The 24,390-nt window shown below is 52.7% G+C and overlaps 13 protein-coding genes across 13 annotated transcripts; 6 read left to right on the top strand and 7 right to left on the bottom strand.

The window, feature by feature from the left end:
* Positions 1-34: 34 nt before the first annotated feature.
* On the top strand, positions 35-5,426 carry SEPMUDRAFT_145983 (uncharacterized protein). The gene is made up of 7 exons (XM_016903387.1): positions 35-2,331; positions 2,385-2,772; positions 2,867-3,333; positions 3,452-3,736; positions 3,820-4,752; positions 4,888-5,001; positions 5,057-5,426. The coding sequence occupies exons 1-5, from the start codon at positions 2,085-2,087 to the stop codon at positions 3,927-3,929; spliced, it is 1,497 nt and encodes a 498-aa protein (XP_016764973.1). The 5' UTR covers positions 35-2,084; the 3' UTR covers positions 3,930-4,752; positions 4,888-5,001; positions 5,057-5,426.
* On the top strand, positions 96-1,313 carry SEPMUDRAFT_35100 (GTP_cyclohydro2-domain-containing protein; the record flags this gene model as incomplete). The annotated part of the gene is made up of 1 exon (XM_016908597.1): positions 96-1,313. One exon carries the CDS (start codon positions 96-98, stop codon positions 1,311-1,313), a length of 1,218 nt encoding a protein of 405 aa, XP_016764975.1.
* On the bottom strand, positions 4,155-5,346 carry SEPMUDRAFT_112875 (uncharacterized protein; the record flags this gene model as incomplete). The annotated part of the gene is made up of 3 exons (XM_016901001.1): positions 4,155-4,752; positions 4,888-5,001; positions 5,057-5,346. The coding sequence occupies 3 exons, from the start codon at positions 5,344-5,346 to the stop codon at positions 4,155-4,157; spliced, it is 1,002 nt and encodes a 333-aa protein (XP_016764974.1).
* A 317-nt stretch (positions 5,427-5,743) lies between the features above and the next one.
* Positions 5,744-7,209, top strand: SEPMUDRAFT_137588 (glycoside hydrolase family 28 protein; the record flags this gene model as incomplete). Its single annotated transcript, XM_016902843.1, has 5 exons — positions 5,744-5,801; positions 5,835-6,134; positions 6,180-6,351; positions 6,401-6,795; positions 6,851-7,209. The coding sequence occupies 5 exons, from the start codon at positions 5,744-5,746 to the stop codon at positions 7,207-7,209; spliced, it is 1,284 nt and encodes a 427-aa protein (XP_016764972.1).
* Positions 7,210-7,301: 92 nt separating this feature from the next.
* SEPMUDRAFT_160236 (uncharacterized protein) lies at positions 7,302-8,414 on the bottom strand. Its single transcript, XM_016907890.1, has 2 exons — positions 7,708-8,414; positions 7,302-7,639 (listed from the first exon to the last, which is right to left on the bottom strand). The coding sequence occupies exons 1-2, from the start codon at positions 8,364-8,366 to the stop codon at positions 7,360-7,362; spliced, it is 939 nt and encodes a 312-aa protein (XP_016764971.1). The 5' UTR covers positions 8,367-8,414; the 3' UTR covers positions 7,302-7,359.
* Positions 8,415-9,060: 646 nt separating this feature from the next.
* On the top strand, positions 9,061-10,555 carry SEPMUDRAFT_145981 (t-SNARE). Its single transcript, XM_016903386.1, has 3 exons — positions 9,061-9,252; positions 9,409-10,279; positions 10,332-10,555. The coding sequence occupies exons 1-3, from the start codon at positions 9,247-9,249 to the stop codon at positions 10,442-10,444; spliced, it is 990 nt and encodes a 329-aa protein (XP_016764970.1). The 5' UTR covers positions 9,061-9,246; the 3' UTR covers positions 10,445-10,555.
* Positions 10,556-11,143: 588 nt separating this feature from the next.
* SEPMUDRAFT_145980 (uncharacterized protein) lies at positions 11,144-12,364 on the bottom strand. Its single transcript, XM_016903385.1, has 2 exons — positions 11,475-12,364; positions 11,144-11,309 (listed from the first exon to the last, which is right to left on the bottom strand). Exons 1-2 carry the CDS (start codon positions 12,332-12,334, stop codon positions 11,243-11,245), a joined length of 927 nt encoding a protein of 308 aa, XP_016764969.1. The 5' UTR covers positions 12,335-12,364; the 3' UTR covers positions 11,144-11,242.
* Positions 12,365-12,500: 136 nt separating this feature from the next.
* On the bottom strand, positions 12,501-14,497 carry SEPMUDRAFT_145979 (uncharacterized protein). The gene has a single exon (XM_016903384.1). It carries the CDS (start codon positions 14,476-14,478, stop codon positions 12,649-12,651), a length of 1,830 nt encoding a protein of 609 aa, XP_016764968.1. The 5' UTR covers positions 14,479-14,497; the 3' UTR covers positions 12,501-12,648.
* A 186-nt stretch (positions 14,498-14,683) lies between these two features.
* SEPMUDRAFT_145978 (carbohydrate esterase family 1 protein) lies at positions 14,684-17,313 on the top strand. Its single transcript, XM_016903383.1, has 5 exons — positions 14,684-14,813; positions 14,876-14,931; positions 15,022-15,256; positions 15,313-16,233; positions 16,288-17,313. Exons 4-5 carry the CDS (start codon positions 16,063-16,065, stop codon positions 17,074-17,076), a joined length of 960 nt encoding a protein of 319 aa, XP_016764966.1. The 5' UTR covers positions 14,684-14,813; positions 14,876-14,931; positions 15,022-15,256; positions 15,313-16,062; the 3' UTR covers positions 17,077-17,313.
* On the top strand, positions 15,030-15,466 carry SEPMUDRAFT_32747 (RNA polymerase Rpb6; the record flags this gene model as incomplete). Its single annotated transcript, XM_016908506.1, has 2 exons — positions 15,030-15,256; positions 15,313-15,466. 2 exons carry the CDS (start codon positions 15,030-15,032, stop codon positions 15,464-15,466), a joined length of 381 nt encoding a protein of 126 aa, XP_016764967.1.
* Positions 17,314-17,574: 261 nt separating the features above from the next.
* On the bottom strand, positions 17,575-18,798 carry SEPMUDRAFT_145977 (4-nitrophenylphosphatase). Its single transcript, XM_016903382.1, has 2 exons — positions 18,695-18,798; positions 17,575-18,505 (listed from the first exon to the last, which is right to left on the bottom strand). The coding sequence occupies exons 1-2, from the start codon at positions 18,758-18,760 to the stop codon at positions 17,657-17,659; spliced, it is 915 nt and encodes a 304-aa protein (XP_016764965.1). The 5' UTR covers positions 18,761-18,798; the 3' UTR covers positions 17,575-17,656.
* Positions 18,799-18,965: 167 nt separating this feature from the next.
* SEPMUDRAFT_145976 (WD40 repeat-like protein) lies at positions 18,966-22,346 on the bottom strand. Its single transcript, XM_016903381.1, has one exon. It carries the CDS (start codon positions 21,306-21,308, stop codon positions 19,470-19,472), a length of 1,839 nt encoding a protein of 612 aa, XP_016764964.1. The 5' UTR covers positions 21,309-22,346; the 3' UTR covers positions 18,966-19,469.
* A 310-nt stretch (positions 22,347-22,656) lies between these two features.
* SEPMUDRAFT_145975 (uncharacterized protein) lies at positions 22,657-23,214 on the bottom strand. Its single transcript, XM_016903380.1, has one exon. The coding sequence runs from the start codon at positions 23,024-23,026 to the stop codon at positions 22,751-22,753; it is 276 nt and encodes a 91-aa protein (XP_016764963.1). The 5' UTR covers positions 23,027-23,214; the 3' UTR covers positions 22,657-22,750.
* Between the last annotated feature and the right edge of the window lie 1,176 nt (positions 23,215-24,390).

Raw genomic sequence — 24,390 nt, 5'->3', positions numbered from 1 at the left:
CAGTATTCTTATTCTTACCTTATGTATCATACATCTTGACTGCGTCTCTCCTTTCGTTGGCTGTCTGTATAGGTACATGTAGTTCAGTGCCCATGATGCCTGACTTTCCCGCCATTGCCTCGCCGGCCCTCAAGCACAACGACGGTCCGGGCGAGTATGACCACTTGGACCTCGACGCCGACTTTTCTACCCACGCCGCCGCTCCCCCGCCTCCCCCTCTTGTCACCCCCGCGCTCACGCCGCCGCACACGCCCTTGGCTCATGGCCATCGACACGACAGACTGCCACCGAGTGTGCCGCATCGGCACAATGATGCTCTCGCGGACGATGCAGCGGCTCCCAAGCTGCTCGAGGAGATTCCCGAAGTGACTTGCGAGGTGCGCGCCAGGATCCCCACGACGACGGGCCAGGAGATGTTCCTGCATCTGTACCACAACAATGTCGACAACAAGGAGCACATGGCTATCGTGTTTGGCCCGCACATTCGCAGCCGGACGCTGGACGCCCCCAGGCCCGGCGAAACGGAACGAGACCGCATGATCAGAGGCGCATACACGGGCACGCTGTTTCCCGGCCGCACACACAGTAGACTCGACCAGATCCGCAAGGACGCCGGCGTTTCCGTGCGGCCACTGTCGTCCGCTCCGCCCGAGGGCACTCCCAAGCCATCCTCGACAGAAGTCTCGTCAGGAGAGTCAACAGCGCCAGAGGCAGATCCATGGGGTTACTCCTCCTATCCGGCCAATCTAGGCCCGCCGTTGGTGCGAATCCATTCCGAGTGCTACACAGGCGAGACTGTATGGTCTGCGCGATGCGATTGCGGAGAACAACTAGACGAAGCGGCACGGCTCATGTCGTTGCCTCCACCTACCGCGCCAAGCACCCCTACCACAGAAGAGCCACCTGCCCGTCTACCGTCTTCAGGAGGAGTAATTGTGTACCTGCGGCAAGAAGGGCGGGGCATTGGACTTCTTGCGAAGCTGCAAGCGTATAATCTACAAGATCTTGGACACGACACAATGGAAGCCAACATCTTGTTGCGACACCCAGGCGACGCGCGATCCTACGGGCTTGCGACAGCAATACTGTTAGATCTTGGACTCGGTGGTGACCGGGGAATTCGGCTGCTTACAAACAACCCGGAGAAGATCCGAGCGGTCGAAGGACCAAATAGGGAGGTGCGAGTGGTAGAGCGCGTGCCTATGATACCAATAGCATGGAAAACGGGCGGCAAAGAAGGCATCAACAGTCCCGAGGTTGAAAAATATATTTCGACCAAGATCGAGAAGTTCAAACATATGTTCTCGAGCTAAGGTCTCGGGGAGCTGAGCAAAGATGAAGCACCTTCCGGGGGCGACTACTGCAGTCCTAACCACCTGGAGGTGAGAAGAACAGCCATCACAGAGGGGCGATCAGCAACTTGGAGAATCCTCGTGACAATCACGCCGTGCCGCTGCGAAGATGCGTAAGCTGTTGTGCAATAACGCAACTTCATGAGAGCTCGATTCTGAGCCTAGACTCGTGAGTCTGGACGGGCTGATGGTGAGGCCTCTGAAGGGCAATTGGCTGTCCTGGAATCGTCTGTGCACATGCATTGTGCGCAGAGTACAACTGCCGGGTATCGCCACCCGTGCGAGAGACCAAGGTTAAGCTTGACATAGTTTTGTACATACTGTACAGTTCTGGGGATCCACTGCCGAGTTTCGCACTTCGCCCCAGCATTACCACGTGCAGCGCAATTCCTGAAATCCGTTTTTGGCAATGTGTCTTAGCCTGGAATGCAGGACAGCAAGATTTGCTCTGGGCGTAATGCGAAGACGTCGACACCGCAGTTGTTTCAGGTATTGACCTATAGATTGACGAGGCTACTGATTCTATGGCAGCCTTTCGTGTAGGTGTAGCTGCAGAGTTGTAGCGCTTGGACGCTGAAAAAGTCGCGATTGTCAACTGCAATGAACTGCTCGCTTTGTCTGGAAACATCACCAGAAGCGGAAAATGGCTCTCCTCTATTGTCTCGCACCGCAGTTCTCACTCAACTCTAGCAAAGCTCTTGACATACAGGACGAAGTGGCCCCTGACAGCGCATGATGATCATCCCGAGTCTCGCAGATGTGGCCAGGGCCTTGAAAGGAGCCTTCAACACTACGACGGCATTATCAGTCTCCTCGTCGCCACTCGTGACACAGTCGGAAAACCTGCCAGGAAGAAGCAGGGCTGCAAGCGGAGGCAGAGTATCGGCTCTGCTACAGGCAGCCTTCGGCGCAGATTGGAAGCAGTCTGATATACAGCAGACGGATGGGATATCAGAGGAGATAGAGAAACGACAGACATGTATCCATGCTGTATCTCCTATACTAGCTTCCGTTCACTAACTTTGCCCGTAGCTGTAAAAGTCGGAGTGCCATTCGCTACGACCCGAACGTATGAGAGCAAGACCACCAGCACAATCGTACTCACCACTACACAAAACGGCATCCCTCGGACCTCCTCCAGCAGTAATGTGGCCACGGTGACGCAGACGGTGACCGAATCTGCCACTACAACGAATGCTAGTAGCTCAGGGACCACTGCTTCAGCAAGCCTGACAGGAACGACGACAGCGAATGCATCGACACCGGTCTCTACCGTCACTGCGCCATTGGCGACGTCTCCTCCCACCTGTCCGGACGCCTCCTTGGACCAATTCACAGACAGCACTGGAATATCATACCTGATCAAGTGCTCGACCACGAACTCTGCTTCAGCCTATGAACTGATCAAGGTCACTACTGGGTAAGCGTCAGAAATTTCTTGAAAATAAAAGATATCAGATTCATAATTTCAGATCACACTTTGCTAACCCATCAACCCTGCTTTCCTCCTCCAGTGGATATGGACAATGCTTCGCATCTTGTTCCTTTCGCGGCGACTGCGTCGGCTTCTCGTTTGTCGGCACTGATTCCGGAATCTGCTATCTGAGAAACGTCCAATCTTCCAACGACGACGAAACGGCACTGGTCAGCTCCTACGTGACTTGCTACAAAGTCGACCCCTCTGCAGTCGCAACCAGCAGCAGCACATCCACTCCTTCCAAGTCAAACAATATCGGTGCCATTGCCGGTGGAGTAGTCGGCGGAGTTGTAGCTCTCGTTGTCCTGCTCGGTTTGATAGCATTCTTCGTCCGCCGACATAGGAAAAAAGTCGATGCGCGACGCGAAGAGCGTCGTCAGATTGAAATTGTGCCTCCTCGGCAGTACTATGATGGCTTTCATCAGAATACGACAGGAGGAGGAGGGGGAGGAGGAGGACAACATCTTCGATCGAGCAGCAGCACTGCAAATGGAGTTTACGAAGGTGCGTACCACACTCGCAAGCGAAGTATCTATCGCGATGGCGAAGAAGAAGATTATCATCATCATAATTGGGTCTGACAGATTTGGGTATGTTTTCTCATTTTTTCTGCTTTTTTTAGGTTTCTCGCAGCGTCCCATCGATTTGAACCACACGAAGAAGAGTGCTGATCCCTTCGGCACCGGACGCACAGCCGAGCGAATCTATCCACCGCGACCGTCATATGCGGTTGAACCGGGTGCCCGAGCGCAAGATGTTGGAGCTGCAAAAGCTGGTGTGTTGAGACTGCCTCAAATGCTGGATGGCACGCCTATCGGACCAAGGTCTGCTGTTCCGAAAAGTGGCGGCGGTGGTGGCTCTAGAACGAGCATGTTTGTGGAGAATATGGTTGAATTGGAAGCGAGGGTGAGTACCTTTGGATGAAGTCTGCTCTGACGTTCAAGTTTTTCCTTCATCAAATATGTCCATGCTGATATCCTGCGTAATCAGTCGCCCGGCCTCAGCCCTTCCCAGGGCCAGGACTCGCCTGTTCTGGGACGTGGAAGCACCAAATCGGAAGCGAGGGATGTGCGACATGGGCATGTATTGGATTGGAATAGGCCTGATGGGGATGATGCGCCCATGTCTGCCAATTTGACTCCACATCACACTGCCATCGGCGAGCGTGAGACCCGCAGGTGAGATGTGTCGAAGCCCGTGCTGGCCAAGTCAATACCGGGAAAGATCATCTGAGTAGAGGCCAGTATCAGAAACGCTCGGTAGTGGTATTGTACATGAGGTTAGCTTCAGAAGTTTGCGTGTACACACAGAGAGAGAGATAGCAATCAATGGAATCGATCCTTGCTCCCAGCATGAGGATAATAGCCTCCGCCAAACTCCAAACTTGCATGGGAGAACGTGTCTTCGCGAACCAGTTTCCACGGACTAAACCATCCACTTTCGTAAATCTTGACCTCGAACGTCGCGTTGAAGCTCTGCCCCAGGTAATTTTCTCGATGGCCCTCGGGGAAAGGTGATGTCAACGAGAAGAACGTCTGTCGCGGCGCGGAAGCCTTGACCACCAGCTTTTGCGTGAAATTCTGCACGGTCAATTCGAATGTTCGATCATCCCAACTCTCACGATAGCTCAGGAATGGCGACAGACCCGCCAGGCGCAGGGCGAAGGGAGGTTTGAAGTCGAGATTCATGTCTTTGCTGCGGTAGCCGAGGAGGAAAGCTTCCATTCCGAGAATTTGACCTCCTGCACAGCAGAAGCTTGAGTCGCCATCCCGAGCTTGAAGCCACATGTGGGCGGATGGGAATGATGTGGCCCAGTTCTTCTCATCGTGCACTATCGCTTGGCCTGAGGTGTCTTCAGCGGGGAGATTGTAATCTGAGATGGTCATTGAGTAGTCGCATCCAGAAGCCAGCGAGTGTACATGCCTAGATGTGACAGGTTGAGAATGAGCCGATATCTCTCGAGACTGTAGACGTGTCTCGACAAATTACTTCGTCGAGCTCAGTATTTTGGTGGGGATGAGTCTGGAATTCGACAACTGGTGTTTCCTTTCTACTTACCAATGGAGCGGCAATGGCAGGTTGACCAACAAGCCCTCGGGTGTATCATTAGAGCCCCAGGGAGTCCGAGAAGTGGTCTTGGCTTTCAAGGTGAAGTCAGTATGTTGGATATCACTAGAAGCAATAGTCAGATCTTCTCTGATAATGTGATAACCAATTTGTAACCTACTACTCGGTATGATCCTCGAACCACCGGACATGGCCAATGCCAGGCACGTCGATCCTGAATCCCTTGTCCTCCAAGCTGGGTTCCTGCTTCATGTCTTCGGTGAAAACCTCCCTCTGGTAGTATCCGGCCGGGTCGTCCTTTGGGACGTAGGTAAAGGACAGCATATTGGGCTTCTGCCTGGCATTTCGGACTTCACACAGAATCAAGGCCACATGTGCTCCTGATGGCAGATCGAACTTGCTGTAGTACCCTTCGAAAGCGGCGCCTGGATGTGGGCGGTGATGTTCCATGACTTTCACTTACTGGTGCGGGAGACGCTCAAAGGACATATGAGTGTACATGTAGGTATGTATGGTAGTAGACGACAGCCCTTGAGTGTTCTTTCTGTTCTTTAAACCCCCCATTATTGGACTGTATCACATGTAAGGAACTCAGCGGGAGACGTCCTGTTTCGATGATGTCCGATGTCGTCAACAATTGTATTTATATCCTTGTGCCCCCCTAGTCCAGTTCTACCATTCACCTCCATGCTTGGCGGCATCCTCTACCCGCCCCTCCCGCTCTTTATATGCCTCCTCCGACACCTTTACATGTGCATTCATCAGACATCGCGCGAGGCAGCATCACTGCGATAGATCGGTGACAGCAGAATCTGTCGCTTTCCAATACACATAAGTAGCCGTTATCATGGTAGCCTGGCCATGGACGCAGGCAGTCCTAGCCTCGTCGACTATAACGCCAAACCGTACGGTTTTCGATACACCATCATACTACCCAGGCGCGCCATTCTCGATCCCGGGTCCGGAGACCCGCACGAAGATCTGTCACATTCAGCCGGCAGAGAATGGAGGTGATTCTACTCCCGCAATACTGTCTGCTTTCGAGCGGTGTGGACACAACGGCAACATCATTTTTGATAATGTCACATACCACATTGAGTCCGTCATGACCACCATTGGCTTGGCCAATGTAGATATAGACATCCGTGGCACACTGCTCTGGGGCACCGATATCCAGTATTGGCTTCAGAACTCCTTAGCAATCCATTATCAGAATCAGTCGACTGCATGGTATCTTGGTCAGTGTATCGGGCCTCATGCCTGAGCAGCAGCTGACAATCTAGGTGGCGACAATATCTATCTGCATGGCAACGGCTTCGGGACATTCGATGGCAATGGTCAGGCTTGGTATGACTTCACAAATGGAGCATCAAATTACCCTCGTCGTCCACATCAGATAACATTTGGCGGGTTGACAAATTCGGTCATCGAGAACATGCGCTTTGTGCAAAGCCAGTCAGTGGAATCCAGAGCTTGGAGTCGCACTCACTGACAAGTTGATCAGAATGTGGACCATGACGCTGATCAACAGCAATAACGTTCTGCTCCAGGACATCTACATCAACTCGACTAATCTGAAAGGTGGCGACCAGTTTGGGCCACTGAACACGGATGGCGCTGACACCATCTACTCCAACAATATCACCTTTGCAAGGTGGACTGTGGATTGCGGAGATGACAACATATCACAAAAGGCCAACAGCACAAACATATGGATCGAAGATTGCACCTTCTACCACGGCAGCGGCATTGCCCTGGGGTCTATCGGACAATTCAAAGATCAGTACGAGTTCATCGAAAACGTAACTGCACGAAACATTGAGATGCATGGGCCGATCCGACAAGGCGGTTATATCAAGACCTGGACAGGCGTCCAGAAGGGGTTTCCCCCGAACGGCGGTAAGCAGAAGTTGTGTACGTTGTATATCAGAGACTTATGTATGACTTTTGCTAGGCGGAGGCGGTCTCGGATATATTAAAGGCATCACCTTCGACAACTGGACGCTCCACGACGCTGAACTCGCACTGGATATCACGCAGTGCGTCAACTTCGAGGGAGGGACAGGAGACTGTGATACCAGTACATTCGAAATCAGCGACTTGCGCTGGCACAACATCCGAGGCACCCAGAAGCGTTTGCAAGCTGTGGACATTCAGTGCTCGGCGGCGGCTCCCTGTCACGATATCAATATTACGAATGTGGAGATGACTCTGGCTGATACGGGAGCGCCAGCGACTGAATACCAATGTAGTAATGTCGTCCATCCGATTGGATTTGTGTGCGATGGCACTACTGCGAAGATGATTTTGTAGACCTACCTAGGTATGGAACGAGCGAAGGACGTTTTCAGCAGGTAGCGATGAACGCTCTTCTGTTTGGCTGAAAGCAGAGGATCTGAGAGCATATTTTATAATACAGATTATGTGCTAAAGCTATGCCACCAACCCAGCACGATCAGCGGCTCAGCTTTCGTAGTCTTCTATCGAAGTCTCGAAATCGTCCAATTCTACAAGCTCTACCTTCGGAGGTAGCTGCTCCTCTGCAGCTGTCTCATGCACCTCGGTAGAAGATTCGGAACTTGAAGCTGCAGCTTCTTCATTTTGCTTCTCCTCCTGCTCTTTCTCCTGCCCAGCCTCGCTACATTCTAATAACAACACCGAGTACCCTCTTGGCTTCGACAACGTTTCTAACGTCTCAGCATAGTCTCCGAGAATCTCCCGAAAAGCGTTTCTCATGTTCCATCTACACGTGCGGTCAGTTACATCAGATCAGAGTTTAGCACAATAGCAGGAATAGAAAGAAGTACTCACAGTATTGCATACCCTCCCTCGACATCCGAAGCCGTCAGCCGCAATCTGGTCCTCATAGTGGCAACATCTGCGACTTGAACGTTCCGCGCCACCAAATATGCCATCCACGCGTTTGCATTACTATCGAGATCCGCTTCGAAACTCCTCGCAATGTCGCTGGCCTGGTTGCTAAGTCCAGTCAACGAGCATGCGAAGAAGAAGCAGCTCGCAGCAAGGATGTTCATCCTGAGGCGAGGGTCCCAGTTGCTTTCGCTGAGCAGAAAATCAATCAAATTCAATGCTATCGTCTCCGCGTCCGGCGAGTTCTCCAGTTGGCCACGCTGCACGAAATATAACGATAATGGCGTAGATTTCCACGGCCCGTTGGAGATGCGAGCTACTTGTTTTCGTGTTTCCACTGGCGCAGCATCTTGCTGCGGGCGAGAAGGGTTCGCTTCAGCCTGGAGTCCGGATTGAAGGGCTTGTTTCGCTAGTTGAGCGCGCTGATCAGAGGCTGGTGCTCGATTTGGGCCTCTTCCTCGACCTCTGCCACGAGTTGTACGAGGCCGCGCTCCAGGATTGGTCTCGCGGGTGGTTGGACGACCTCGCGAGGATCGTGGCTTCTCGATGCCGGCGCTGGCGGTAGTTCTGAGAGACGACTGGCGTGTGTTTGCAGCCATGGTATTGACAGTTAGCTTACGACTTGAAAATATTCCCTACGTTGCAGGCTCAGCAGACTAGACATGGTTGGAAATGCGGTTGGTATACGGAACATTTCTTTGTCGGTCTGAAAACAGTCACTATTTGCGACGGACCTACGGCGTGGCATGTCTTTGTCTCTGCCCAAGTCCGTCGAGACAGATGCTGCTTCAAAGACAACTCGCTCCTCATCGTCCTCTTGATACGACGCGTGGGAGCATGTGTGCTGGGATAGACACGAGCAGCATGGAGTAAGCTGCTCCCAGAAGGCGAGGATGCATTCCGGCCCCAGAAACGGTGAAAAAATCATCAGACGTTGAGTGGCAATTCACGCCAGCACACGACGAGGCTGGGGACGGAGCAGAAGTACGTACGACACGACAGCAAGATGGCTGTGAGGTGATGTGTCTGCGATGGCAACGTACCTCCTACTTGTATAAGGCAGGCACAAGCAGGCGAGAAGTTGGCCCCGAAGGCTGTGCAGAAAGTGCACCTGCTATTCTCGTCGGTAGCGGCAAAGTTTAATACCCAGAATACAGTAAGGTTTCACCAGGCGCGCACTACCCGTGCGCCTCGGCGCTCCCGTCCTGCTGTTTCTCTTTCTTACATAATGCTCCTGCTGTGTTTTAGATGCTCCTGTCCCTTGGCTTCCACCACCCTTCACCCACCCCTCTGCTCGACTTTCTTCGTCTCCTGTCTTCCACTCGGCATCCGCTTCCCGAGCATCACACACGACATACTCCATATCGCAATCGAAGTTAGCAGCAGCGGCGGCGGCGGCAACACCCAACGCGTCGAATTGGCCGGAGCAGGTCTCCGCACAACGCATCTCAGGAGTCAGGCGCCAGCTTAACCAGCATCATGGCTGTGAGTGACTTCACCGCCGCACGCCGGCATCGTATGATCAAGGCCAGGCGTCGTTGTCTTGCGCCCATCTACCCCTCCCTCCCTTCCCATTGATATACACCACACCACTGCCATGGAGCGCTGAGGCAGACGCATCCGCTGATCATGGCCCAACAGTACAATAACACCACTTCCTACGGTGGCAGTGGCTATGGCTCTTCCAACCCTTATGACACCGACGGCAGCTATGGCAACCCCCCTCCAGCCTATGGGGGTGGTGTCGAGATGCAGCCCCTGACCCACAATGGCGCTCCCTACTCCTCCACCCCAGAACCGCGCCGCGATCCAAATCAGATCTTGAACGACTGTCGTGCGGTGGGCAGGGCCATTGACGATCTTGAGAGTCGATTGCAAGAGCTGCAAAGGCTCCAGCGCACTTTTGTGTCGAGCGCCGGCGTCTCGAATAAGGATGTTGATGCTCTCAGCGCCGACATCATGTCTGGATATCGTGGATTGGCAGATCGCGTGAAGCGCATCAAGGGCCAGCCAGATGCCGGAAACCCGCGAAACAAGCCCCAAGTCGAAGCGCTCGATAGGAGGATACGAAAGGCGATTCAATCATATCAACAGACCGAGGCTGCCTTCCGAAAAGAGGTGCAGGAACAGCAGCGCAGGCAGTTTCTCATCGTGCGCCCTGATGCGACAGAGAGCGAGATCCGTGAGGCTACCGAGTCCGGCGGTGACACACAGATCTTCCAGCAGGCACTTATGCAGTCCGATCGTAGAGGGCAGTCACAGAGTACGCTGCGCAATGTACAGCAACGACACGACGCCATTCAGCAGATTGAGCGAACCATGATCGAGTTACAGCAGCTGTTCCAAGACCTGGATGCAATTGTCGTCCAGCAGGATGTTGCTGTTCAGGATATCGAGGTCAAGGCCGAGGAGACCTACAATCACATTGAAGCTGGCAATGTACACCTGGATAAAGGAGTAAGCAGTGCTCGTGCGGCGCGCAAGAAGAAGTGGATCTGTCTTGGCATTGTTGGTGAGTACATGTGTCGCACCACTCCCACGGCTCACGCTGACTGTGTTTCCAGTGGCCATCATCCTTGTGATCGTCCTCATCATTATAATTTACGGTGCTACGGCGGGAGGCTGGTTCAAGAGCAACAACAACAACAACAACAATACCAACAACACAACGCAGTGAGCTGGGCTCGCGTGATGTGTTTCAGTAAGATACTTCCAGTACTTTTCTTGTTTGACGAACCTATCTACAGAATAGTGTGTAATCAGAGAGGTGTATCGTGATGATTCCCACGCTTTCGCCAAATGTAGACTGCTCAGCGCCACACCGCCTGCATGATTCGTCCCATCCGTAGAGAGGAGTCCGCCCATTTGGCTCCACGAACTGTGGATGTCTCGACTTCACTGCCAATCGGAGACCTGGTAAAATGTGTGCCTCGTCGTTCTCAACCAGCGTTGATCCCGGCCGGCATTGACTTCGGGATCACTCCCACGCAGCCATCCATTAGTATGATGATGAGCCACAACCAATGATAGTCGATCCGTAGGTTCTTTCCAGGGTCTTTTTGGGGGAAATGGGAAGGGGCAACACGGGCGGGCGGACGGGCGGGCTCGTTTTGGGGGTGAAAGCCGTATTGCCCTGATGCCGAATATGAGGCCGATGCCGATGCCGATGCCGACACTATCTACTGCTGTGCTACATGAAAGTACACGCCGCTGGGGGACCGCCTTGATGCTTGGTTGGGATAAATATACGAAGATCAATATTTATAGAGATTTTTCGGATTATCTGTTAATCCATTCTTCTCGTACTCGCTCTCCCTCTCTCCTCTCGACGAACATCCCTTCCCCGGAGGACGAGTCTTTTTCTTTCCCGTATATCGTCTTACAGTATCCTTGCTTGCTTGCCCTGATTGTTGTGGTTCGCTGAACGTCATCCCTGAGACCAACCAGCGTAGTGCAAGGCGGAAGCAATATGAGATTACATCAACACTTTGGCAAACGCATCCTGTAATCCCCTTTCACTCAGCCAGAGTTCCACAGCTTGCCTAGATGTATCATTGGGGTGGAGAAGTCAGCATAATCTCCTCTCTCTTTCAAGTATATGTGATTATCATTATCGTAGTCGCCTTTTCCAGCCAGGTTCAAGCGGGCGAGGAAAAAGTCGAGAAAAAGCGAAAAAAAAGAAAAAAAAAGGAAAAAGAAAAACGTACATATCCCCCCTATTCCCCCTCATCCCCCTTCTCTCAATTCCATACCCTTCCGTAATCTCCTCCATCCCTTCAAAACATCTCTTCACATCCTCTCCCTCCTCCCTCCATTTTTCCGAAACTTTCTTGTGACCCGAAGGAATATCTCCCCACGATTCCGTTTTAATAAATCTCATATACGCATCTATGTCGCTTGCAGTGCCTTCGAGACAGAGAATTCCGGGTTTGCCGGCGAGGAGAAATCCGGTTAGGTGGTAGGTGGGGCCGTAGTGGATTAGGTCGTCGCGTTTGGAGCGGGTGGAGATGGAGGGGAAGTAGAACCAGACGCGGATGAGTGGTGATGCGAGGGAAGCGGTTGTGGTGGTGGTGGTGGTGTTGTGTTGAAGAGCTGTTGCGAGAGATGCTTCTTGCGCTCGGTTCGTGATGGATTCTAGAGCAGAGACGATGTCGTCTTGAGGCATGTCTTGCGTGAGAAGTGCCGTTTCTCCTTTGGTCAGCCAGTCGGGTTTTGATACTCGGATCTTATAGAGGGGAAATTCTCCTGGCACGACTGTGGCGGCTTTTCCTTCTTCTCGTAATTTTCTTAATGGTAGTGTCACATTCACTGGGAGAGACTGGTGTGCTATCGCGGAGTCTTCATCGACGATGTCTAATATGACTATCAAGGAAAGACTGTCTGGTAGTTTTGGCGTGTCCAGAGAGGGTGTCTTGTTTTCGAGCCACTGCCTTAGGCTTGCTACAATTGCTTGACTGTCGTCGTTCGGTCGTTCTTCGCTTGTGTCTGGATACATGGCGTTCAAAAGTTCAAAAGTGTCTAGTTGCCCTTCCAGGACGTCTAGAGGCAGAGTATCAGCTGCCATCATCGCTGTTAATATGTTTTGAGGATCGGAGATTGTGTCAGCCACGTTATATGCGCAAGTTCGGATGGGTTCAACTTTCCTACGAGAAAAGCGGCTGCTTAGTCAGGCGTTGCGAATGATATCCCAGAACCAAGGCTCAGGAGTCAGAATCTTCAAGGAAGCAGAGGGTATCATAATGCATAGCTATCAAATGGGTATCTCAAACGGAAAAACAGCCTAACATCCAACTCCATGCGCGTCACCTCCATATTACTTCAACCCTGTGCACCTATTCAGTCTCGCACTAGCCTACGCAGAGAGTGCTCAAGCAGTACCTCCTAGTTTTGCATCGCCTGCAGAAAAGGCTCTGCCATGTTCTGTTGAGAAGATTGAGAGCGCCCAAGCTCAGTCTCCAGCATCTGCCTGAGTGCCAGATCATCTTCCTTCCCGTGACCACAATCCGGGGCAAACGTGTCGGGATCCTCAATGGCATCGTTGATGTCGTCGACGTTCCAATCATGCGTCATTTCCATATGATATGCCAGTTCGTAAACCTTGGTGAAACGGCCTTGACAGCCTTTAGACTTTTCCAAGCAGGCAAAGGGTCGAACCTGGTCGTAGCCATATCCAGTAATGAACGACAACATTCTGGCCGAAGCAGGATCACCTCCCATATCGACATCATGGTTGTTGTGCTCTTCACCAGAAATGACCCCTCCAGCTGCACTTGGTCTCTTGGAGATGTGATATTTCCTGTCCTTATCTAGCAATCCAGTACGCTTGCCGACGAGCGCGGGAAGACCCATGTGTTGAGTTCTGATATGTCCAATGAGGCTGCCCTTGGTATTCATCACTCTGCCACAACCAATGCGTGTCCACCCATTCAGCTTGTCGATGCCGGTAGTGTCGAATTCGCCGCAGACGAACTTCTGGTGCTTGGCGTGGGTACTCTTGACGTGCTGTTGCATGTTTCCCTTCTTGGCGAACCCGTTCTCAATCGTCGACCGGTCGCAGCCATCGTAAGGGCAGACAAAGCGTTTCGCGGGCGAAGGCTTTGGTGCATCCGAGTGCACAATATCCATGTGCGCGACCAACTCTTTCTGCGACCTGCATACTTTGCGGCACTCATGACAAGTCGGTGGATGGAACAATTTGTTGTGGCGCTGCAGTTCGTGCAGTGTGATGAAGCGACCTGGACCTGGTGCAGTCGCAGACTTCTCTTCCAAGGAGAGCGTGTCCATCATGCCATGATCCGGTTCTTCGTCGAGCGCGAGCGTGTCTTCTGGTCCGGGCAGGAACTCATCATCGAGATCATTGACGATGAATTCCACAGGTGGCGGCGCACCAGTATTGACACAAATATCGCAGATGTACTTGGGCTCCTCATGTTCCTTCCTTTCGTGGCTCCGAAGTTGGCTCGGAGTGGAGAAGGACTTGCCACATCGGTGCCCATCCACCGTCTTGATGGTGCACAGATAGGCATCTTCGCCCAGGTGGTCGGCCTTGATGTGTCGTTGAAGCGTGTCCTGCTTGCGGAAAACCTTGCCGCAGCCGTCCCAGCTGCACGTCGTATCCTCCTTGTCCTCGTGCGCGGCCAGATGGCGTTTGAGCTTCGTCTGCGAGGGGAAGGACCTGCCACACTCCTCCTGTATGCCCCTATTGGAGTTGAAGATTAAGTGCAGGCAGGTGAAGGTGTTGCTCCCGTGCTTGTCTTTGAGGTGGCGGGTAAGATGCTCGCGCTTGCTGAATTCCTTATCGCAGCCATCCTCGATGCACTTGTAGGGCCGCGCGCCGGTGTGCGAGTTGATGTGGGCCTGCAGCTGCACGGGACGGGCGTACTTCTTCACGCAGTCGGGCCATGTGCAAGCGTACTTCTTCTCGCGCGGCTTGGTCTTGCTGCGGGTGCTCGAGGCGTCTGTCACCGGTGTCTCGGTCTCGTTGATGGTATGAGTGGTATTGATGCTGTTGGCGTACGCGGTATAGCTGCCCGCGTACGACTCGGTATCGTGGTCGGGGTCGTCCTCGCCGTGCTCGTTCGCGTAGGCGTTGGCGTCAAAGCGGGCTCGCTTCTTGCGCGGAGTCGTGTCGACGTATAGCTCGCCTAGCACGGTCTCGATGGGGCCAGCCCGTTTGCGTTTGCCTACCGGACTGGATGCCATGCTCATCATGGTTGATTGCAATAGACCGCAGAGGCGATGGTGTGGTGCATGTAAGATAAAAATTCCAGGGCGGGAGTAGAGAGGAGAGGAGGCGAGAGATAAAGTGCGGAGGCGCGGAAAGGGTCCAACTCAAAGTTTTGAATTGTGGCTAGCAGAACTACATACTTGCGCATCGACATCAAGGTATTGACATCCACAGCAACATCCAAATTTACGCTCACCACAACATCTCCAACTCCAACGCCGATCACAAGCAACCCCCGATCCGACCTCCCGACCTCGACTGCAATCATGTCCGACTATGGCGGCGGCGACGATGATATGCGAGACCTCGGCGACCACGAGTACGCGAGCCTTGCTTCATCACGAACAGGAAAATGGCGGGCTAACATCAGGCTGTCAATAGGGACTTTGCGGACAACTTGATCGAGGAGGAAGAATTCGCCGAAGGTTACGACAATGGTACGTGTAGCGCGCAACGAATGGTGCTCCGACACACCCTATCAAAAGTGCATCAAAGTCTTCGGAGAAGGAAAGGCTGATGGCGATCAGGTCAGGACATGGACGTGGACCCAGAGAACAACGCGCAGACTGGCACCAACTTGAATAGTACCGACTACCAGGACGCAAATCAGCACAATATTGTCGCAAGTGGAGACCACGGTGGAGTAAATTCAGTCAAGAGTGTCAGGAGCAAGAAGATTGCAACGGACAAGAGGACGACCACGCCATATATGACCAAATATGAGCGCGCAAGGGTACTGGGCACGAGAGCTTTGCAGATCAGGTGAGCAAGACCCGTCTGGGAGGCATATATAGGTGATCATACTGACTGCTCTCTAGCATGGGCGCCCCAGTACTTGTCGACGTTGAATCCGAAACAGACCCTCTGCAGATTGCGCTCAAGGAACTGCGCGAAAAGAAGATCCCGCTGGTGGTGCGCCGATATTTACCAGATGGCTACTACGAGGACTGGACCTGTGAGGAGTTGCTATAAGTACTAGGTTTACTTACACAGCTAGGACCTGGGAAAGATGCAGGTCTAGAATGACCGCTATTCAAAGACAGCGAGACGCGGACTTCGGAGGCTATCAGAGTCACCTTCTGGCAGAAGGGCATCCGTTGTCGCAATCTGGCGTCTCCCGCATGAGATGTATCACGCGGCGGACGATGCACTCACATGCCACACAATCGCACGGTACAGAAGAAACAGATCGAGGCGTGGAAGCATTCAAATGTGGTGCTGCAAGGAGAATGGAGACGAACAAGCCTCCAACGAGGATCGAGATGATTAGTCCCAGGATAAGGGAAGAGTGTTGAAGTCACCAAGACATGAGAAGGGTAACCAGCAAGGGCACTGACGAGGCGAGAGGAAGATCAGACTCGAACAGAATTTCGGCATTTGCTTCAGCCAGTACACTACTACACCATTGCCCCACTCATCAACTCATATGTACGTACAGTACTCGAAGCTTCTGCTGACATGCTTTCCACGCCGCGGGCATCCAGCCCAGCCCGCAATCCAGCCGCTTACCCCGCTGGTCCCTTGGCCTTTCCGTCATCCTTTACCTATTCTTCCGCCTGCCCTCCCACATGTCTGGCATCCATTGGCGAATCCTCTGTGCAACTTCTTTCTCGTTCTCTCCCTTCACCAAGCACACCGCCTCGCTCAGACTGACCCAGCGCACCATCACCACCATGTCGTTCGACACCACGGCCACCATCAACAGCTTCGGCGGCAAGCTGCTCAAGTTGCAGCACAAGGTAGCTTTACTTCCCATTGCACCATCAGACCATGCTTGTTGACTGGGAGAGTAGTCCCCAGTCCTCACCACCGAAGCAAAACTCAACCTCTACCTGCCCCCTCAGGCCAGTACATCGAAGCCAGTACCTGTCCTCTTCTACCTCGCTGGTCTCACATGCACAGGCGACAACGGCGCCGAAAAAGGCTTCTTCCAACACAAGGCCGCTGAAAAGGGCATTGCGATCGTGTACCCAGACACATCTCCTCGAGGTCTCGGCCATGCGGGCGAGGACGACTCCTACGACTTCGGGAGCGGTGCAGGTTTCTATGTGGATGCAACGAAAGACCCATATAGCAAGGGCTACAAAATGTACAGCTACATTACCAAAGAGCTCCCCGAACAGCTTTTCTCAAGCTTCAAAGAACTAGACGGATCGCGAGTATCGATTTTTGGACACAGCATGGGCGGCCACGGAGCTCTCACACTCTTCCTCAAGAACCCAGGACAGTACAAATCCGTCTCTGCCTTCGCGCCCATCAGCAACCCATCGAACTGCGACTGGGGCAAGAAAGCCTTTGGTGGATACTTTGGCGAAGATCAGAAGCAAAAGTGGGCTGAACACGACGCCACGGAACTCATTGGCAAGTTCTCCGGCGAAACAGATATCTTGATCGATGTTGGAACTGGAGACAATTTCTACAAGCAAGGACAACTGCTACCAGAAAATCTCGAAAAGGCTGCAAAGGCTGCAGGCAAGAAAGTGACTGTAAACTACCGGGAGGGATACGACCATTCGTACTTCTTCATCAGCTCATTCGCAGACGATCATGTGGAGCATGCGGCCAAATACTTGCTTGCGTGAGTGAGATCTCTCTCTCTCATGCAGCTAGCTGGAAGAGACTGCTGATGGCATTCTTTCTGTGGGCAGAAACGAAGCCGCTTCGCCGGCGAGGAAAAGACAAAAGCTATAAAGACGAATGGGAGGATGCACGAAGGAGTGGAACGTTGGAAAAAGCTTTTGTCGTGCCAATGAATGTCGGGAGTAATTCGAAGCAAATCTAGATATACCCCAAGGAATCGCCAGCGGCAATTGAATCACTCGCCATAGTGCACAGCACCGGTCTATCACCTGTCAGGTCATTAGTGATCTGAGGACGTCTTCCCTATGCATGCTCACTCACCTCGTCTCTAGGTCAATAGCGATCATTGCGGATGCAAGTGTGAATGCGCAAATGTCTGGATATATCAATATGTCAGCTATGCCGGCCATCTGTTGGCACTGGGGCGACTGTCCTAAAGTACAATGTCTGCGAATTCTTCTTCAACGGCTGGGAAATTCGTGATTGCTCAACTACCATGTGGAGTGCCTGTTCGGAGGCCTGGTTTATCTCTATAGATTCTATTCTCACAGTACCTACAGTACACGTTTCTCATGACCGCGTTCATCCCATCAAATCACCCAGCTGATCGACGTATGCACTCGGCACCACAGTCGCCCCTTCTGCCAACAGGTCTTCCTTCTGAGTGACTCCTGTCAACACAGCAAGGGTACCTCCCAATCCTCCTTCAATTCCAAACTGAATATCCGTATTCAGTCTGTCCCCAACCATGCAGGTCCTCTTCCTATCGAACTTGAACTTGCCTTCCACAGCATCCATCATAGCCTGACTCGGCTTCCCCAAAGCCAAAGGCTCCTTTCCCGTCGCAGTAGCAAGCGGCGCAACCATACTCCCCGCGCCAGGAAACAACGATCCCGAATGCGGCAACGTGGAATCAATATTCGTCGCCAAAAAATGCGCTCCATTCTTCCGCACATAGGCAAATCCCAAGGCATACTTCAAATACGACGGATGATAATCCAACCCAGACAACACCACTGCCACATTTTCATCCAACGCCTCTCCACTCGTGATTCGTGAGAAATCTTCCTCGGTCATCTCCCTTCGCAAGTTCTCATCTGTACCCCCAATATACGGCACACCTTCCGCCCGCAATTCTTGTTCGATCCCACTCTCTCCCAATACAAAGACTTTATTCTTCGGAGCGGCCAATTTCATGATGCGAGCAATATACACTGCAGCACTATACGACGATCCAAAGACTTCCTCTTCATACGCTTCAATACCCAATTTGTCGAACTTCTTCTTGTAATCGGCCCGCGACTTGGTCGAGTTGTTGGTGACGAAAATTAATTGTTTCTGCTTTTGTCGTAGGAGGGCTATCGTCTCGGGGACTTTCGGGTATAGGTGGTCGCCGGACCAGAGGACGCCGTCGCAGTCAAAGAGGAATGTCTGTTTGGGGGGCGCAAAAAGAAAAGAAAAATGTGAATATCAGCCGCTTGTCGCTGTCACCGTCGCCATCGCTATCGCTCTTCTACGCGGACAGCTCTGGCTGTGTGAAAGGGTTTCTTTTTCTTTTTTTTTGCTCTGTTCGGGGGAAATAAAAAGATGGGGAGAGAGTGGGATTAGATATGATCGTACATCGAATTGGTCAATGAATGACTCGATACCGGCTTTGTCGCCCGTGAGGTATTTCGGAGGAGCCATTTGAGGTGGCTGGCTGGCTTGCTTGCTCGAATGCGGGTGTAGGTACTGGTCAAATGCAAACAGTTGAAGATAGTGCCAGGTGGTGGATGGTGGGGGTGCGCTGATGTGGTGGGATCCACTTCTACTTTTTACTGCGATGTCGCAGCCAAGAGTACATGTATGTGACGAGCACATGAAAGACGGAGAGCGAAAGTGCCCTGGTATGATATTACGCTCATGAGATACGCTGGACCTGGACCTGGGAACTGGGACCTAGGTGCACTACCTATTTCAGCCACAAGATCTAGCTAGATGCTGCCGTCGTCGTCCAGCCATCTCCAAATCTGTTCCTGAAGCTCATTCAAAATGCCCAAGGTAGCAGAGCTACATCGCTCGTGCCTCCTCCGTAGTAAAAACAAAAAAACAAGTACTCGTCATAAACTGGTCGTGAAAAAAGTGCTCCAATCGCAGTCGCTCAAACTCCAATCCCAAGATGCTCACTACTACAACGTTGTGGCACAACCCCGTAAACGTCATCATCTCAGTGGACTGGCCAAAGCCAAAGTTCCCTTGACTTCGCAAAGACTTCCTTAGCAGTCGTTCGCGTAGTAGTCACGTCTCGACAATGACGGGATGACCAGTCAGTTGCACGTCGGCGTCCTCAGCTCATTCCCGGACTTCGGACGATTCCTCCCATGCCCCTGCGAAGATCTGTTCGCGGTGCCTCAGGCTAGCGAATGATTCCCCATTCGCCGACGATACCACGCTTGGCTTCACCCTTGGGCTTGGAGAACACATCCCAAAAGCGTAATGTTTCATCGCCTGCGCCTGTGACGATGATAGCGCCATCGGGGCTCATGCTGAGGTACAAAACGCGGTACGTGTGGCCTGTGAGGCTGACCACTTGATTCATGCTTGGGTACTTCCAAATGTTGATAGCATGCTGGGAGTAGCCGTGCGTAGACACAAGCTCCGAGGTGCGTTGTGAGAAGAGCAGATTGCACACCTGACTTCCGGTATCGTGCGAGCTGATCAAGTGGGGATTCGTTATCTGGGGCGACACTTCTGGCTCTGGAATGGGAGATGTCGATAATCCAAACCCGAGACTGGTCTGCTCGATAGGAAGGGATCGTGTCGTTGAAGTCTGTGCTGCTGAGATGGTGTTCCAGAATTTGATACATCGGTCAGCAGTCCCGCCTCCCGATGCCAAAACGCCACGTTGATGGGGGTTCCATGCAATGGCTTTGACCGCAGCCTTGTGTCCACCCTCTTGCTCACCCCAACGATGCTGCCATCGTTCCTCCATCTTGTCCCAAATGAAGATTTTGTTGTCATTGCCACCAGATGCTAATTGTTCTGTCTCCGAGTTCCATTTCAAGCCGCATACTTCTTGCTTGTGCCCGGAGAGGCGACGAAGGTATTGATTCGATAACCTCACGTCTCGATGCAAGATTGATCGGTCTCTGGAGCCTGTCGACAGAATGTGAGCATTCCAAGCCAGGCTGCTGATGCGCGAAGAGTGCCCAGTCATGGTGCGCAATCGCTTCTGCGCCAGCGTATCCCAAATATGAAGAAGACCCTTAGAAGTTCCAATGGCGAGATGCGTGCCACGTTGTATCCAGCTGACGCTCGTCACGACATCACCCTCCAAACAGCACAGAGTAGTGACTTTACCACTTTCCCGGCTCCAGAGATATACCGAAGCGCCCAGTCCAACCGCCAGAATATCATTTGACCCCCAATCCACAAGATTGAGGTAGAAGTCGTCCGCAAGCTCCGGCGCGTCCAGCACCTTGTAGGGAACCTTACTGACTTGACGCGGTGTTTTGCGAGGGGACAGCAGCATCGTTTGAGACGAGTGTTTGACCGGTGATAGACTGTATATCTCAGACCTGGCATTAACATTTGGCCCGCGCTCGCTCCGGGATATCGATCGTGGAGTAAGCGACACCTGCGGCTGTGGCCCGTACGAGAACAGATTCTTACTCGGTGTGGACGGTGTGAGGTTATTGCCGCCAAGTACAGAGCTCACGCCACCAGCACCTATGGGCGGAGTCTGTCCCCTCGAGCCAGTGCGATCACTCAGCATCTGTGGTATCTCATCGTCGAACATTTCGGATCGCAGCACCTGGTGGTATGTTTTGTTGGCATCTACCTTGTGGAATTGCATGTCGCCTGGTGTCTTCTTGCGCTGCCTTGAGGGTGTGGCAGGCGAACCATCTTCGTGCAACAGACTGTAGCTCGCGGATAGATCTTGGCCAGCTCGGTTTGGTATGAAACGGTCGCTAGCCTGGACCTTTTGTCGTTTCCGACTAGGACTGGCCGCGGGAGTGCTAACTCTCCGCTGTCCTGCGCGCTCAATGTCTGCCAGTGCCTTGTTGAGCGCAAGCGCGCTGACAGGCTCACTGCCATTGCGGTGGGCATTGGTCGCGGTCGGTATCTGATCGTCGCTATGTGCCCGCTTCCCCGTGATTGTAGGAGGTGTCTTACTCCGCGGCGGCGATAGTGGAGCTGGCGTCTGAGCGTCGTCTTGCGCCAGCTGCTCGAGGTCTGCGTGTGGGTGGTCCATGGCGCATGCGACGGGTGGAGTAAAGTAAAGCGAGTGATCGGGCAGGAAAGAGTGTGTCGGCTCGTGCCCTCGATATAGCGATAAGTATTGCGACGTCGCACGGGCTGTGATTGCGGATGGTCGCCTTGCGTGGGCTCGAGTCGCTTTCGGTATTGTGTTGATGCAGTGGTCGCCCTGGGGCCCTTATTCCTGTCGCGCCACCAAATCCACCACCTGCAATGACCACGATGGGATGCTGTACATGGCCCGATAGCACAATCCTGAATGAATGGCGGTGGCGATGGCTCGCCTTTACGAATGCGACGGTGGTGGTGGTGATTTGTGATGTGAGGTGTTGGAGGGAGGTTTGGCGTGGTTGATGTGGTGATTGGCTTCAGAGCACTAGTCTATTCTCGTGCGCCATCCCCTACTTTCACTTTGATCAGAGATACCACCTCATTCACCATGGACTCGGATTCACTCAGAAACGCGACAGCAGCTCCTGCAGCACAATAGCTGGCAGCCTAATTAGCGACTATCAACTGCAGGTACTGTTTCCAGGGATGGTTTTACACGCGGGTCGGTCGTTGTTATTGTTATTGTTATTGTTTTGTTGTTGTTGTTCCTCATGCGGCCCCTCGGTCGGCCAGCTCAACGCGTCGCGGGCGCGCGCGTGGTTTAACCTACAGCTCTCACTCTACCACGGGATGGGCGCCAAGGGAAACATGAACGCCCCTGCCGGCACGCTCTCGTGGCCTACCGATGAGTCTTCCAATGTTATTATTAAGAAAGTTCGGATCTCTCTGCCGTGCGAACGACTGGTTCTAAATGGCAGACGCGCTTGGCCGTGGTGAAGCTGGGGTTCTACTAGACATTAGTTTCAGGTGGCGTCAGAAATGCTCCGGCCCTACACAACTGAGATGGAATAATGAGTCCCCGGTCTCACGCAAGCCAAAGTTTACTTAGGTCAGATAGATGTACTGTGATGTAGATGATGTAGTCCCGTTTCTCACATACATGTACCTACCTGTACCTACCGTAGGTACAGGTACTTCACCAACAACGTACTGTACTTTTCGATATCACAGCTCGACGGTCCATTCCATCTCATTGCAGGGTTGACCTGACAGCAAGTATACTTCAGCAAAGCTGAGTTCAGGCTTGCAGTGCCACTTGTTGCTTGTAGACCAAGTGCCGGAAAAAGAAAATACAAAATCGAGACACGGAGAATGCGAGATGCTTCGTTCATGAAAGTGTTGTTCTGACCTACCTCCACCTGTATCTAGACGATTGCTAACACCACTGACTCATGAGCTAAGGTACATGTACTCAGTAACCGACCGTCTACGCTGTGGACTGTGGTCATCAGCGATTGTCTGAACATACCACGATCATGCCGGACAATGGCGAGGAAAATATCGGAGCTCGCTCGTGTACCACCTGACACACTCACCAAAGATTTTTCATGGATGGAGCATGTAGCGCATGCGCGGCGAGGCCTGCAGTACTAGTATGTGCTGCTGAGGATACGTCTGCCAATCCACCCTCAATGTACGACAAGCGAGCGCATAGATGCTGGTCATGAGGTATATTGATTCTTTTCGCTCTCTGCTGGGCGTGATGTTGTTGTTCTTTCCTTTTAAGGTACTCGGTGAAGCAAGCCACAACTCGCCGCCAAGAGAGTCAAAGCCGATACGGTACACAATGATCTCGTATCCGGGGTCTATACGGCTAAACATTGCGACTATATGGCCAGAGATAAGATTCGGATAATCGAAGCACTGTGCAGTACGAATAGATCTAGCACATACCCCGATCACGACAGCGGGGTCATCCAGTCATGAGTGCGATGTACGCGACGGCGACACGCGCAAATAATGTCGGCAGCATCCAGAAACAACTTCCATGTGGCGGGCCCTCTGAGAACAGATGTATGGTAGGATTGGTGAGAGTTGCCAATGAAGTGCGATTTCAGCGGTGTGCTAGAATGCGGCTTTCCGTGCAACACCAAGAGATGAAGCCAGACTCGTGGAGCATTGATTGGTTTCTGGGCGCGGCTGCCGCAGTAGAATTATCACGAAGCTCTCGCGGGAGATCTGCTGTGTTTCGGCCGGTCTAGGAGTACAACCAAGAGCGCTGGTAGAGCGCGGATTGGCTCGAGGCTTCAATGGGTGTGTATAGACGTGACGATGGTGGGTGGTGGTGGGTGGTGGGTGGTGCCCGCATGAACCTGGATCCATGTACTGTACCGTTCCAAATCTACCTACCTGGACCTATCTCCATCCAGACCTCCTAGGTGGAGGTAACGCTTTCACGCAATGGCGTTGGACGTGGCTGCTATGAGACGGGCAGTCAGGCACAGTTCGTGCTGCCGCTGGCAGCTGTAACAGTGAGTAAGGTAGGTAATGTTGCACGGCAGTCGAAGAGGAAGTGGAAGACATGCTGGTGGTTGAGACAGTCCTCTCGTAGGTACCTAAGGTAGGGTCGTGGTTGTTATGCATTCCTCTGCTGGTGTGCATTACTTAAGACACGGACGTGGGGTGATCATGATGTTGCTCTACCTCCCTAGCTGGAGATCTTCTCGGTAAGCTGCATGACCTATATGCTCATAGATTGACGCCACACGTGCGCGCACAGGCACGGTCTGGCAGCATGTCTGGGTTCCGCTGCCTGCACTTGCATGAATAACGAGAATGGTCGTGCGCGGGCGGGAGACACTACGGACGGAATGGTGCATTGGTGGCATATCATGGCAGGATGTACAGTATCATGTCGCTGCTCGTGGGCCGCTGTTAGCGACGCCTCGAGGGTCGCGTCTAGAGAAGAATTAAATGGACGGACGTCCATACCGTTGGCGGCGTAGCATCGCTACAACGCGACCAGCCTCTAGCGCAGTCGTAATCTCCTTAGGCGCATAGACCTATGATACACGGCGGGGCAGACAGGGACTTTGGCGGTTGGGTCGCGAGCGCCTCGCGATGCTCTCACAACATTGACAACAATACCAAAGCCAAACGCCAGCCATGATGATTACTTACCTAGTAACTTAAGGCTTAATGAATGTCCGTCGCCTCTCCTCCGCCTTCACCGCTCACTCTGGCGA

The sequence above is a fragment of the Sphaerulina musiva genome (assembly GCF_000320565.1).
Source record: "Sphaerulina musiva SO2202 unplaced genomic scaffold SEPMUscaffold_1, whole genome shotgun sequence".
In the NCBI taxonomy this organism is placed as follows: Eukaryota; Fungi; Ascomycota; class Dothideomycetes; order Mycosphaerellales; family Mycosphaerellaceae; genus Sphaerulina; species Sphaerulina musiva.
The sequence above is the reverse complement of the archived record's forward strand: the minus strand, read 5'-3'. Positions and strand labels throughout refer to the sequence as shown.